Raw genomic sequence first — 15,123 nt, 5'->3', positions numbered from 1 at the left:
ATGACCTAGTGTGTTAATTTGTTTGTGTGACAGCATACGTTGTTTACTCAGTTTTACCAGTTTGTGTGATGCATAGTATATATTACTTTAAAAAATATTACTTTACTTTTACTTAATACAACCCCACATGCTTATACCTTCTGATTGTCCACTGACAAGGTACCTAACAAAACCCTAACATTAAAAATTACATACTATTCCTTCATATTCTTCAATTATTATTTTGTTAATTCTGATATGATAGTTCTCATATTACACTGTCTGTCAAAAAAGTGAGAAACCCGAAGGCCATGTACAGATGTCAATGTAACTTCAGTGGGTATGTAAATGATTAGAGTTGCAATTCTCCATGGCAGATAGAATGGGCCCCACATTGTATTAGTGCTGTTCATGTTTAGTGTTGTTACCATGCCTGGTGGGGTATATAAGATACGTGAACAGCATCAGATGCTGAGTGATCACTATGAAGGACACGGAGAAAATGTGTGTGCATTTGAGGTGTTTTCAGCACCTGACATAGTTTGAGAGGGGCCTCAGTGTTGGTCTCTGTTTGATTGGAGTATTGAATTGTGTAGCTTCCAGATTTGTGGTGCATTTGGCTGTGACAATGGTCCGAGTTTCCAGATTTTTGGTGCATTTGGCTGTGACAGTGGTCTGATATTGGTCAGCATGGCAAAATCAGGGCAAGTATACTCAAAAGGAAGAAGGAAGGTTAGGGTTTAATGTTCTATCAACATCAAAGTCATTAAAGATGGAGCACAAGTTCAGAATGTTTGAAGGATTAAAAAAGTCAGCTGATCCCTTTCATAGGAACCATCCAAGCACTTGCTGGGGCAATTTAGGGAAATCAGGAGTAACCTGAATTTGGATGGACAGATGGGGATTTGAAGCATTCTCCCCCAAAAATGAGTCCAGTAATCTAACCACTGTGACACATTGCCTTGTGCAGGCATACCTGTCATTATTATTCTGGTCAACTATGTCTGAGCTGTACTAAGGATGACAGCCATATTGTGCACCAAGAACATCATAACACATTCACATCTACACCTGCCATGTGAGAACAAGTAATGGTCTCTCTACAAAATTCATTGTAACAACCTCCATTGGTTAGAGAGTAGTAGCAGCTGGACTGTGGAATTACCACTCCATGTGCAGGCTGCTGTTGACACCAAAACAAAAATAGCTACTTTTGGAGTGGTGGTCTAACGTTTTTGACAACTAAGACTGTGTGAAGTCTATGTGCAAACTTCTCACTTCTCTTATATGAGTCTACTTACTTGGTGTATACAGCCGATCTTCTTCTCTGGATAACCAGGTTCTGGAATCTCTCTAAACTTCTTCTCCAAAGAATGATGCTAGTTACAGGAACCTTCAAGGCTCTCTCACCACTTGTGAAATAATTCGGTACTCGAAGAATACTTTTCAATAACTATTGGTATATTTGAGCTTCATAAGAACAGAGTTCACACTTTACACATAAACATTTAACTTCTTGTAAGTAACTTGTATGTCTTACATTAGAAACAGATTTAAGTCCATTTAGAAAAGAGTTGGCTTTACAACCATGTCTCTACTACAAACATATCGGAAAAATACGTCTTACCTCCAGCAAGTCCAAGATAAGAGTTATTTTCACAATTCAGAATCTTAATTGTTCTTTTGTCACTAACAATAGTCACAATTACAAACAGCACTGAATAACACAGAAGGTCCTTGGTTCTTCTGTGTGCTCTCATTACAACTTCCATGGATCGCCTGCCAAGTACCTGTCGGTGCCGTTCAACCACCGCGTCGACGTTTTGCTCGCAACTGATTCACTTGCACACACAGACAGGTGATGCACGGTAGATAGGGTTTCTTTCTCCCACTCATGTCTAAAATATCATGTGTTTGAGATGGTGGAAGGCCAAGTGGTTCTAGAATTTACGCAGAAATTCTAGAAACACTGCTTATCCCCCCCTTCAGATTGGACACATGATATTTTATACATAATCATTATGTACATAACATCACTCACAAAAAAATTTCATATGATAGCAATATACTTTTCTCATACATGTTTCTACATACACCTTTCACTTCAGCAACAATCTTTTTTTTCTCTAGAACAATCTTAGCTGAGCGTTCCTTTATTCTGTTCTTATTTCACCTTGACATCAAGACCTGAACATTTTTTGTGTTTTTAGTCATCTTTTATAATATTTAAGAATTGTGAGGACTCTTTCCTTATTTCCAATTGTAAACTTCAGGTGTTCATGACACTTGAGTATTCTATTATTTCTATCCTTTATACTACCTTTTCTTTAGTATGTACTAGCTTCATTATCAGTTGTAGTTTAGAGGAACTCTGGGCAAAATGAAAGTGTTCTTTTTGACACTCGTGAACTTACATAAAATGTAATAATGCTCGTTGTGCCTAGAATTCAAACTTTCCAGAATAATCTCTAAAAAATTTTGTGACTTTTGTCACGATACTGTCCCTTTTCCCTAGGATCAGTAGCAATACCATGCTTGTGGGTTGACCTTATGAGAGCACTTCCTCTTTCTATTCTGGAAGGTATGCCCCTTTATCAAACTTTCCTGTTTTTTCAGGCCATAGGTCATCTTGTTTCCAAGTAGGTATGCCTGCCCTATGTACTTAGCAAATGCTGGGTATGCCCCCTCATCCTGTCTGAGTCGGCCTCATGGTTCATTACCCCAGTATACATTTCTATGTATACTATAATTAAGTATTTTCTGGTAAAGTTACAAATCTTCTCTACACTCTGCATATACTTCTTAATACTTCATCTAATCCCTAGAGTCCTTCTATACTTATCAACTTCTATACTTCCAGTAGATGCCATGTCTGTATAGACTATTCAGTAGATAAAATGTTTACTCAGGCTATTAGAGCCCCACTATGCTACAATTCGTCACTTTATCAGAGTATTTATTATACTGACTTTTCTTACATGACTACCATGACCAATTCCACTCTTGTTTGCATTCTTTTCCTTCGCTCACGCCTCCTTCTCATATATACTCGATTTAGAATTGTCCTAGTTTTTTAGATATTCAAGCTTTCGCAACGTACTGTTGCCACAGCTTGTGTCTGTGTATGTGTGGGTGGATATGTGTGTGTGTGCGAGTGTATACCTGTCCTTTTTTCCCCCTAAGGTAAGTCTTTCCACTCCCGGGATTGGAATGACTCCTTACCCTCTCCCTTAAAACCCATATCCTTTTGTCTTTCCTTCTCCTTCCCTCTTTCCTGACGAGGCAACCATTGGTTGCGAAAGCTAGAATTTTGTGTGTATGTTTGTGTTTGTTTGTGTGTCTATCGACCTGCCAGCGCTTTTGTTTGGTAAGTCTCATCATCTTTCTTTTTAAATATATTTTTCCCACGTGGAATGTTTCCCTCTATTATATATATATATATATATATATATATATATATATAAAAAAAAAGAAAGATGATGAAACTTACCAAACAAAAGCGCTGGCAGGTCGATAGACACACAAACAAACACAAACATACACACAAAATTCTAGCTTTCGCAACCAATGGTTGCCTCGTCAGGAAAGAGGGAAGGAGAAGGAAAGACAAAAGGATATGGGTTTTAAGGGAGAGGGTAAGGAGTCATTCCAATCCCGGGAGCGGAAAGACTTACCTTAGGGGGAAAAAAGGACAGGTATACTCTCGCACACACACACATATCCATCCACACATACACAGACACAAGCAGACATTTGTAAAGGCAAAGAGTTTGGGCAGAGATGTCAGTCGGGGCGGATGTACAGAGGCAAAGATGAAGTTGAAAGACAGGTGAGGTATGAGCGGCGGCAAATTGAAATTAGAAATTAGCGGAGATTGAGGCCTGGCGGATAGCGAGAAGAAAGGATATGCTGAAGGGCAAGTTCCCATCTCCGGAGTTCTGACAGGTTGGTGTTAGTGGGAAGTATCCAGATAACCCGGACGGTGTAACACTGTGCCAAGATGTGCTGGCCGTGCACTAAGGCATGTTTGGCCACAGGGTGATCCTCATTACCAACAAACACTGTCTGCCTGTGTCCATTCATGCGAATGGATAGTTTGTTGCTGGTCATTCCCACATAGAACGCTTCACAGTGTAGGCAGGTCAGTTGGTAAATCACGTGGGTGCTTTCACACGTGGCTCTGCCATTGATCGTGTACACCTTCCGGGTTACAGGACTGGAATAGGTGGTGGTGGGAGGGTGCATGGGACAGGTTTTACACCGGGGGCGGTTACAGGGGTAGGAGCCAGAGGGTAGGGAAGGTGGTTTGGGGATTTCATAGGGATGAACTAAGAGGTTGCGAAGGTTAGGTGGACGGCGGAAAGACACTCTTGGTGGAGTGGGGAGGATTTCATGAAGGATGGATCTCATTTCAGGGCAGGATTTGAGGAAGTCGTATCCCTGCTGGAGAGCCACATTCAGAATCTGATCCAGTCCCGGAAAGTATCCTGTCACAAGTGGGGCACTTTTGGGGTTCTTCTGTGGAAGGTTCCGGGTTTGAGGAGAAGAGGATGTGGCTCTGGTTATTTGCTTCTGTACCAGGTCGGGAGGGTAGTTACAGGATGCAAAAGCTGTTTTCAGGTTGTTGGTGTAATGGTTCAAGGATTCCGGACTGGAGCAGATTCGTTTGCCACGAAGACCTAGGCTGTAGGGAAGGGACCGTTTGATGTGGAATGGGTGGCAGCTGTCATAATGGAGGTACTGTTGCTTGTTGGTGGGTTTAATGTGGACAGACGTGTGAAGCTGGCCATTGGACAGGTGGAGGTCAACGTCAAGGAAAGTGGCATGGGATTTGGAGAGGACCAGGTGAATCTGATGGAACCAAAGGAATTAAGGTTGGAGAGGAAATTCTGGAGTTCTTCTTCACTGTGAGTCCAGATCATGAAAATGTCATCAATAAATCTGTACCAAACTTCGGGTTGGCAGGCCTGGGTAACCAAGAAGGCTTCCTCTAAGCGACCCATGAATAGGTTGGCGTACGAGGGGGCCATCCTGGTACCCATGGCTGTTCCCTTTAATTGTTGGTATGTCTGGCCTTCAAAAGTGAAGAAGTTGTGGGTCAGGATGAAGCTGGCTAAGGTAATGAGGAAAGAGGTTTTAGGTAGGGCGGCAGGTGATCGGCGTGAAAGGAAGTGCTCCATCGCAGCGAGGCCCTGGACATGCGGAATATTTGTGTATAAGGAAGTGGCATCAATGGTTACAAGGATGGTTTCCGGGGGTAACAGACTGGGTAGGGATTCCAGGCGTTTGAGAAAGTGGTTGGTGTCTTTGATGAAGGATGGGAGACTGCATGTAATGGGTTGAAGGTGTTGATCTACGTAGGCAGAGATGCGTTCGGTGGGGGCTTGGTAACCAGCTACAATGGGACGGCTGGGATGATTGGGTTTGTGAATTTTGGGAAGAAGGTAGAAGGTAGGGGTGCGGGGTGTTGGTGGGGTCAGGAGGTTGATGGAGTCGGGTCAAAGGTTTTGTAGGGGGCCTAAGGTTCTGAGGATTCCTTGAAGCTCCGCCTGGACATCTGGAATGGGATTGCCTTGGCAAACTTTGTAAGTAGTGTTGTCTGAAAGCTGACGCAGTCCCTCAGCCACATACTCCCGACGATCAAGTACCACAGTTGTGGAACCCTTGTCCGCCGGAAGAATGACGATGGATCGGTCAGCCTTCAGATCACGGATAGCCTGGGCTTCAGCAGTGGTGATGTTGGGAGTAGGATTAAGGTTTTTTAAGAAGGATTGAGAGGCAAGGCTGGAAGTCAGAAATTCTTGGAAGGTTAGGAGAGGGTGATTTTGAGGAAGAGGAGGTGGGTCCCGCTGTAAAATTAATATATATATATATATATACGTGTGTGCACGTATGTCTTCTTGTGTGTATGCGGATGTGTGTTCGTGGAAAAATAGATAGGTCCTCAAATGGGAGGGGGGGGGGGGGAAATAGGTGTGGTTGCTAAGATCGAAGAAGAGAAACAAGATAGCTCCAAAGACAGGAAAGACAGGAAATCCTACCCACCACCCTTCCCTAGGATCCCTACCTCGCAGGTACTTGGGTGAGACACCAGAGGATGTTTGGTGTTAAATTATCTCCTACAGAATGGGCGTTCCCACCTTCACCCTTGAGGTCCCCGAAGGAAATCTTAGCGACCCTATGGAAATGGCAAATGGTGAAGAATCAGGCACACTTGTTTGTGAGGGTTGTGTGAAAGGTGTGATGGGTGTTTTGTGTTAGCCATGATTTATCTGTTTGTGGTAAATCATGCTTTCATCTATATTACCCACCCCTTTAAAACTTTATACAAACCCTCCCATCTACATCGCATCTTTTAAAAGGTATAAAAAATTCTATACAAAGTAGAAAATTATACACTACAGTATAACAGCTGTTCAGTTCATCACATTATGTTATATTTTTCACAAACATAATATTCTTATTCCCTTTATTTCATCTAAATTTGTATTTGTTTTATTGTCATATCCAGTTTACCAAGTAAAGATTACAGGATAGTTTAAGATTTTGGAATAGAGTACAGTAAAGATTACAGGATAGTTTAAGATTTTAGAATAGACTACAGAATAGTTTAAGATTTTAAAGCAATTTGGTGCGGGAAAACTATATGGGAAGAAACACAAAAAACAACTCGGGATCTGACGGTTGTCACTCTGCCCGTTAACTCAGAATGTTAACATCCCTTGGGGGATTAGATGACTCCACCCGGATCCCATGGATCTGATATTAATTTCACTTGAGCAAGTGCAGACCAGTACTTCTCTTTAAAGTTCTTTTGAAAGTCTCCCCACTGCAAATCAGTCACTACTTCACTAGTTAACACCACATTAGGTGAAGTTACTCGTTTTTCTACTTGATCCTGTATAAGTTTGAATTCTCTCCAGAGTTTGTCTATGTCATTTCTGGTATCAGTAAGTTTGGGAGAAGCCATAGGCGACACGTTCCCAGATGTTATTCTCTTGGTGACTTTTCAGTCTATGATCCCTTCAAATTGTCCTTCCAAATTACTTACATTTATGATATCAGGGCTTGCTATTTTCTCTTTATAGATTCATTCTACATTATCCACTCATGTACTTACACCTGTAATTTGTGATTGAATAACAGGAATTAACTCACTCTGCTTATCTACACTTTCTTTTAAAATACTCAGTCCCTACGTTACAGCACTAAATTTAACTTTACACACATTTTCGAAAGATCCTAATTTTTCACTGATTTCTGATTCTACATTATTACATTTAATTGATCATTCTGTTTCTGACTAAAGTCAGTGAACAGTTGATTTGCATGAATATCCAATGAATTGGTTAATTCTTTCTTTAATTCTAATTTCAGATCCTCTACTTTACTATTCAAGGTGTCAAATTCAGTCTTTAAAGCATCCATGCCTTCACATAGATTATCAAATTCTTTGCTCTCTCTAACTTGCTGAACGTGATCCATAATTTTACAAGCTTTAGACCTTGTGAGCATTTAAAATTAACTTTAAGTATAATAACTACATTAATAAAGTTCATTAAATGGTTTATACCACACTGTATTAAAACAATAAAGTTCTGTTTTACACTCACATGGCATAGAATCTGGGCTGCATCAATAAGCGGATGTGTGATCAGCACTGGAGAACAGCAACTGGTGCCAATGACGCCAGTTGTTGGTTTCCACATAGGTGTTGGTGAGCGGAAGTGGAAGCAGGTCAGCACCAGTGAACAGCAACTGGTGCCAGCGGCGTTGGATTTTGGTTTTAGTGTCTGTGTCCCCATGATACTTGTGACAGCTTTGTACTCTCTACACCAGATCCTCTTAATCAGGGTGACTCAACATATATCTTCTTAAAGAAACACACTGGAATCTTCTTCACTATTTCTCAATTAAGATTTTTTTCTCTTTTGAATACTCAGTCATGTTCTGAAGTCTCAGAGCAAAATCTTTATCGCATTTGGTGTGGTTGTTATGGCAACATACAACATACACCTTTCTTGTTTTTGGTCTTAAAATTCCTGTTTTTAAAGTCCTGTCATGGTTGCCACATTCTAACATTTTTGATGACTAAGAGTGTGTGAAGTGTATGTGCAAACTTCCCACTTCTCTTATAGGAGTCACTTGGTGTATACAGCCGATCTTCTTCTCTGGATAGCCAGCTTTTGGAATCTTTATAAACTTCTTCTCCAAAGAATGATGCTAGTTACAGGAACCTTAAATACTCTCTCACCACTTGCAAAATAATTCGGTACTCAAAGAATACTTTTCTATAACTATTGATATATTTGAGCTTCATAAGATCAAAATTCACACTTCGCACATAAACGTTTAACTTCTCATAAGTACCTCATCTCACATTAGAAACAGATTTAAGTCCATTTAGAAAAGAGTTGGCTTTACAACCATGTCTCTACTACAAACATATTGTAAAAACACGTCTTGCCTCCAGCAAGTCCAAGATATGAGTTATTTTCACAATTCAGAGTTAAATTGTTCTTTTGTCACTATCAATAATCACAATTACAAACAGCACCGAATAACACAGAAAGTCCTTGGTTCTTCTGTGTGCTTCCACTATGAATTCCAAGGATTGCCTGACAAATACTTGTTGGTGCCGTTCAACTGCTGTGTTGACTTTTTGCTCGCAACTGATTTCACACCTGCACACACAGACAGGTGATGCACAGTTGATAGGGTTCCTTTCTCATGCTAACATCTAAAATATCATGTGTTCAAGATGGTGGAAGGCTGAGTGGTTCTAGAATTTACGCAGAAATTCTCAAACACTTTAGTGGCATGACAAAGAAGCATGAACTGCTGATGAATGGCATTGCATTATGTTCAGCAATAAGCCATGGTTCTGGACTGTTCTGCATAACCATCATCAAAAAGTATGGCAGTGACCTGAGGATAGTTCCCAGTCGTCCAACTTTTTGGAGACGCACAGTGTTGTTACTGCAGGCATCATGGTGTGGGGAGCCAAGTATGATGACAGGTCACAGCTGGTAGTAATTGAAGGAACTCAGACAGCAAAAAAATCAGTACATCATGGATGTCTTGCATCATAATGTGTTACTTTTGATGTGATGGCTTATGCAATAGTATTGTGGCACTATTTTTCAAAAGGACAATGCATAACGACATGTGACACATGTCTATATGAGCTGTCTGTGTAAAGTTAAGACATTCTTGTGACAGGCAATAACCCAAGATCTGTCCCTGACATAACATACGTGGGACCACCTCAGATGTCAACACAGTTCTAGTGCCATTATCCAGGATATCAATGACAGTTAAGAATACAGTGAGGATAGAACAGCTTTATGACTCCCTTCCCAACAAGATAAGATCATGTGGCCAGGCCAGAGGGGGTGCAACATCATAATGATAAGTGGGCTCATACTACTAGGTTCTTTGTAAATGTGACTTAATTTCATAATCACTGAAATAACAGCATGTACCCACTCAAACCATGAAGTTTCATTTCATATCCTCCTCCCCTCCTTGTTGGGCATTGTAATAAATAATTCTCCTTCCATATTTCACCAAAATTCATAGTGCCTTTTCAACTGTCCTTACAGCTTCAGCAGAACACACTATTATTAACTTTCACTCTTTCTTACAAAGACAGTGCATCTACTTTCAAAACATATCTTACTAGATACTGGTTATAACAGTGCAGTACTGCAAGATATCCATCAAAATTTTCATTTACTTCATTCCTTTGTGAGTGCCAAAGCCCTACCAAAGAGTGTGGTTCAGTTGATCCATCATGAGTGCTACTGAGTCACAAGAGGAATATTCCTACTCCAGTCCTGTTACAGGCGGCTCCTATTCCATCAAGACAAGGCCACCTGCGAAAGCAGCCATGTGATCTACCAAATAAGTTGCAACCACTGTGTTGCATTTTACAACAACTAACAGACTGTCTGTCTGTACAAATATCCAGTGCCAGAATGTGACCAAGAGAACGCTGGAACACTCAGTTGCTGAACATGGTGCCTCTGACATGAGGTTCTATAGAGAGAGTAGAGGTAACTGATACAGGTCACGTGTGACATATGGTTTACATGCACAGTACTGAAGAGTCCACTTGGAACTGCACTGACGGCATGCAGGATGGGTGCAGCAGACCCATACAGTGAGGCTGGGAGCATGTGGAATTGTTAAATTCCACCTGCTGTTCAGACCTGATGTCATGTCTACCTGGCAGCACTCACAAAGAATTGTATAACATTGTACATGTTTGTGCACATGCAGCACAAACCATAGCACTTACACTAAAGCATGATGTACCATTTAAGGAGGCAAAAGAGACTATTCAGCACATATGAAGATATACCATGAAAGTCAAACAGTGGAAAATCCAGGATGGAAAGGATAGTTGCTACTCACCATATAGTGAAGATGCTGAGTTGCAGATAGGCACAACAAAAAGACTGTCACAAAATAAGCTTTCGGCCAACAACACCTTTCTCAAAAATAGCTGACACACACACACACACGCACACACGCACGCACGCATGCACACACACACACACACACACACACACACACACACACACACACACACACACACACATGACTGCAGTCTCTGGCAGCTGAAGCCACACTGTGAGCAGCAGCAGCAGTGCATGATGGGAGAGGCAACTGGTTGGGGGTGAGGAGGAGGCTGGGGCAAAGAGGGGGTAGCAGGGTAGAGGTGGGGGATGGTGAAGTGCTGCCGGGGAACATGCAGGGATGAGGTGGAGGAGGGAAGGACAGCTAGGTGCAGACAGGAGGTTAGATGGATGGCTGGGGAGAGGTGGGGGGTGAGGGGGGATAGCAGGAAAGGAGAGAAGTAAAAAGACTGGGTGCTTTGGTGGAATAGAGGGCTGTGTAGTGCTGGAGTGGGAACAAGGAAGGGGTTGGATGGGTGATGACTAATGAAGGTTGAGGCCAGGAGGGTTACGGGAACGTAGGATATACTGCAGGGAGAGCTCCCACCTGCACAACTCAGAAAAGCTGGTGTTGGTGGGAAGTATCCATATGGCGCAGAGTTTGAAGCAGTTGTTGAAATTAAGAATGTCGCATTGGGTGGCATGCTCTGCACTAGGGTGGTCCAGTTGTTTCTTGGCCACAGCTTGTCGGTGGCCATTCATATGGACACACAGCTTGTTGATTGTCTTGCTCACATAGAATACAGCACAGTGATTACAGCTTAGCTTGTAGATTACATGACTGATTTCACAGGTGGCCCTGCCTTTGATGGAATAGGTGATGTTTGTGACCGGACTGGAGTAGGTGGTGTTGCAAGGATCTATGGGACAAGTCTTGCGTCCACGTCTATTACAGGGATATGAGCCATGAGGTGAGGGACTGGGAGGAGAGTGAGGATATAGTTGGTCATGGTGACATGGTGATGCCCGACAGATTCCAAACCAACAACCTCCTCCCTAGTTGCCATCTGGATTGAGGGTGAGGGCACCCTATCCACTCTCTTCCAGAATCTCAACTATTTCTCCCCCATTTGCTTCACCTGGTCCTACACAACCCAACAAACCAAATTCCTAAATGTTAAGCTCTACCTCAAAGATGGCTATACCAGTATCTCTGTCCATATCAAACCTACTAATTACCAGCAATACCTCCACTTTGACAGCTGCCACCCATTTCATACCAAGAAGTCTCTTCCTTCTCACCCTGACCTGTAGTTCCAGGTGATTTTCCCAAAACCTACCCCTTTTGCTAGACTTCTTCAGTCCTTTTCCTTCACCCTTCTTCCTTCCCCTTCAACCCTTCTGTGTGAAGGAGGAGCCACTGGCTCTGAAAACTTGCCAGTCACAACAGTCTTTTATGTGTGTGTTCTACTATCACTTGGTGAGTAGATTTTATAACTCACAGAAAGGTATACAAAGCAAGAAAGTTAAACAACACACTGTAAAACAATTTTTACTTTGGTATAAAATGCCATCAGTAGGATAGACTTATAAAATAATATGCATAAGATATACAAACCCTGGTTTTTTAACTGTTGTTGGTTGTTGACAATTCCAAGTGACAATTGTGTTAGGTGCGTGTGCTTGCTTTCCACTTGAAAAAACTATATATCCTACAAATTATGTCTCTCCCTTGCTTATGCAGAATGTATCACTTACCATCACCATCAGCAATAATAACTCGCAACAATAGGTGGCTGTCGAGCTTAGGCGTGTTCTGCGCAACTGTGTCATGCATTCTCTGACAGCCAGTGAGCATTCAGGAGTGTTTTGAGCACACTGTTCTGAATGCTGTAGCTAATGTGAGCATTAAACATGATTGTAGTGAACTGTTTAGTGAATTTTTATTCCATTTGTTGCGAGTTATTATTGCTGATGGTGATGGTAAGTGATACATTCTGCATAAGCAAGGGAGAGACATAATTTGTAGGATATATAGTTTTTTCAAGTGGAAAGCAAGGACATGCACCTAACACAATTGTCACTTGGAATTGTCAACAATGCAGTCCTCGTCCGTGCCTCGACATGCGCAAACTGCCATCATTCATGGATCTGACTATAGTGACATTTCATTTAGCAAGCAATTCAGCGATTTTGCAGCACTCATATTAATTTGCAGTCACTGTTCCTGTATGACTTTATGTCACAGTTACAATACCTGGTATTTATTTTCAAAAATTGGTTATTTTCATTCAGTTATTAAATACCTGACAATACAAAGTATTTTTTGTTTTGTTTTTAATTTCTGATATGTTTATTTATTCAAACTTCCATCATACTGGAACAGCTATGGGTTAACAACTTCTGTTAATCAGTACAACAAAAACCAGTCCAAAGTTACAAATTTCACTTTCACTCAGTGACTAGTTTGGTCACAGGCCCTATTTACAAATCGCCATAACATGGTCAAAAATGATATTTCTGAAAATACCAAAGCCAAGAACATTTTTGACATAGTTTTTGTGTGTTTTGAAATACCATTTTTGACTATGTTATGATGATTTGAAAATGTGTATGACCCGAACCCAGTCACCAAATGAATAAAAGAAGTGAAATTTGCAACTTTGGACTGATTTTCCATTGAACTGATGTTTGTTTTGGTTTGCTCTTAAAAAGGATTTTTCTGTTGCAACAATTCTGTGTAAGTTTCATGAGTGAATCAGCCCTTCAGTAACATCAAAGTATATTTTTAACTTCTTTATTATTGACCAACGTCTCACTTGATGGTTTATGCATTTGTATAAAACTGATAATTATAAGTTATCATAAAGTATATCATCATAAACTACTCTTTTCTTTTGTTAACATCTACAATACGTTATAATGTAAATTCAAAATATGAAATGAAGCTGACCCATATATTTCTGAATACAGACCATGATTAATTGATGTAGCATTTAATGATTATTTTATGAGCAATAACTTCATATAAGTAAAACATTGAGCAGCCACTCTTCCCACTTTTGAAGTCCTAGCAAAATTTCAAACAAAATAACTACTTTAAATCAAATTACAGTAATTTGAAATTCATAAACAAAATCTGAAGTTTTTGTTCAGTGACATTATTAATTAAAATTATAACAGTACTATATTATAAATCTATGCTGAAGACTGTGTACTTTTTTAATTGTGTAAACAGTTGAGTACCAATAATTTCAATCTTTGTATTTTATAAGAGAAATACATTTGACTGAACTCAGCTCGCTTATCATATGTTTCTTTTCAGAAGCTGCCTTTAGATTCAAAATTGAGGGGAAGAATTATGTTTCCTGCGTACAATTTATCCATAATGCTAGTATAAATGACAACTTTATGTTGTTTTATGACTGCATATGGCATGAAAATGATCTTTATGGAGAACAAATGAAAGTAGACTACTTCCTGAAAGACCAGAACAGAGATACTATGGAATTTGGAAGTTTCCACTTTATTCTTCCACAGTGTCACTTTAATGAGATAGGAGATCGTATGTATGATTTTATTTTACTTTTCATTTATTTTAAGTATGGTGGGTGGTTCTCCTGTAAACATAGACAGTTAACCAGTTTTTGACAGGAGTATTTAAAATGGATGTAATGCTATGCATCATTGCTAAATTGGTATTAACAGGAAATAGAATGGAAGTGCTTACCAGCAACATGAAAAACTCATGTTTATACCCAAGAAGGAGAGCACTAAACATTGCAACAGCAAGTGCTTTGTTGTTCTTTGAAGCATAGCACTGTCACATGATAAATTTCTAGCAATGTTTACACGTTGATCAGAACATTTATTCAACAATATACCATGCACACCAGTATTTTGTGACATTTATTTACATTAGTTTGTGCATGAATCAATGTTTTATCTAAATAAACCAAGAGCTGGTATAAATTCAGTGCTTTGGTCTTTTGTAGAAATCTGTGTTCTCTATGTAATTTTTTTAATATGTTACTTTAAAAATCTGGAACCACTAGATACAATAATTTTTTGTGGTCTAATGTGGGCAGACATGCACATTTAAGGTGGTGGTTGCTGAACACAATAATAAGGTGATGATTCTGGATGGTATGGGCACTCAACAGTATACACAAAAATGAGGCACCAAAAAAAAAAAAAAAAAAACTGAACAGTATCTGAAATGAGAGAAATTAGATCATGGTTGATAAAAAGAAGTTCAGAAACAGAACATTTTCAGAAACACAATTGAGTATCACACATTTTCTGTGTTAAGAAAAAAGTCACTGCCCTCTGCATTCTTAACTGTCGATGATTTTAGTAAAATAGGCTAGATGCATTGTTTGTTGAAGCAGGTGACTAACATGTGATGTGATTAGGCAACTAAAGAAGTCACCTGGTTTAGACTGACACAGCTGCAACATTTCAGCTTCTGCCTTGGTTTGGTGGTCTTTGGTGTCAACATACGAGTGTCAGGTTCAAGAAATGGAAAACTGATCCCTGACTAATTTTCACCTTTTCCACTATTACCTAAATTGTGATGGACTGGTATTCAAGTGCAAGGCCCTCCACTCCAATGTTATTGCTGGTTCTTCACATAGAGATGGTCTGATTCTTTGTTCTTGATCAGTTGACTTGTCTGACCACACTGGAAGCATCTGCTGCTCCCCCTCCCCCCTCCCCTCACCAACTGTTGTGTCATGTG

At 40.3% G+C, this 15,123-nt stretch overlaps 1 protein-coding gene across 3 annotated transcripts in view; it reads left to right on the top strand.

Moving 5' to 3' along the window:
- Positions 1-15,123, top strand: part of LOC126161966 (uncharacterized) — a 227,959-nt gene that overhangs the window by 65,847 nt on the left and 146,989 nt on the right. For all 3 annotated transcript variants that reach the window (XM_049918153.1, XM_049918152.1, XM_049918151.1), the window contains exon 7: positions 13,708-13,947. In XM_049918153.1, coding sequence (XP_049774110.1) covers positions 13,708-13,947 — 240 coding nt within the window. The remainder of the gene's footprint in view (positions 1-13,707; positions 13,948-15,123) is intronic.

The sequence above is a fragment of the Schistocerca cancellata genome, chromosome 2, assembly GCF_023864275.1.
Source record: "Schistocerca cancellata isolate TAMUIC-IGC-003103 chromosome 2, iqSchCanc2.1, whole genome shotgun sequence".
NCBI lineage: Eukaryota > Metazoa > Arthropoda > Insecta > Orthoptera > Acrididae > Schistocerca > Schistocerca cancellata.
Note: the sequence above shows the minus strand (reverse complement) of the source record. Positions and strands in the feature narration are given on the sequence as shown.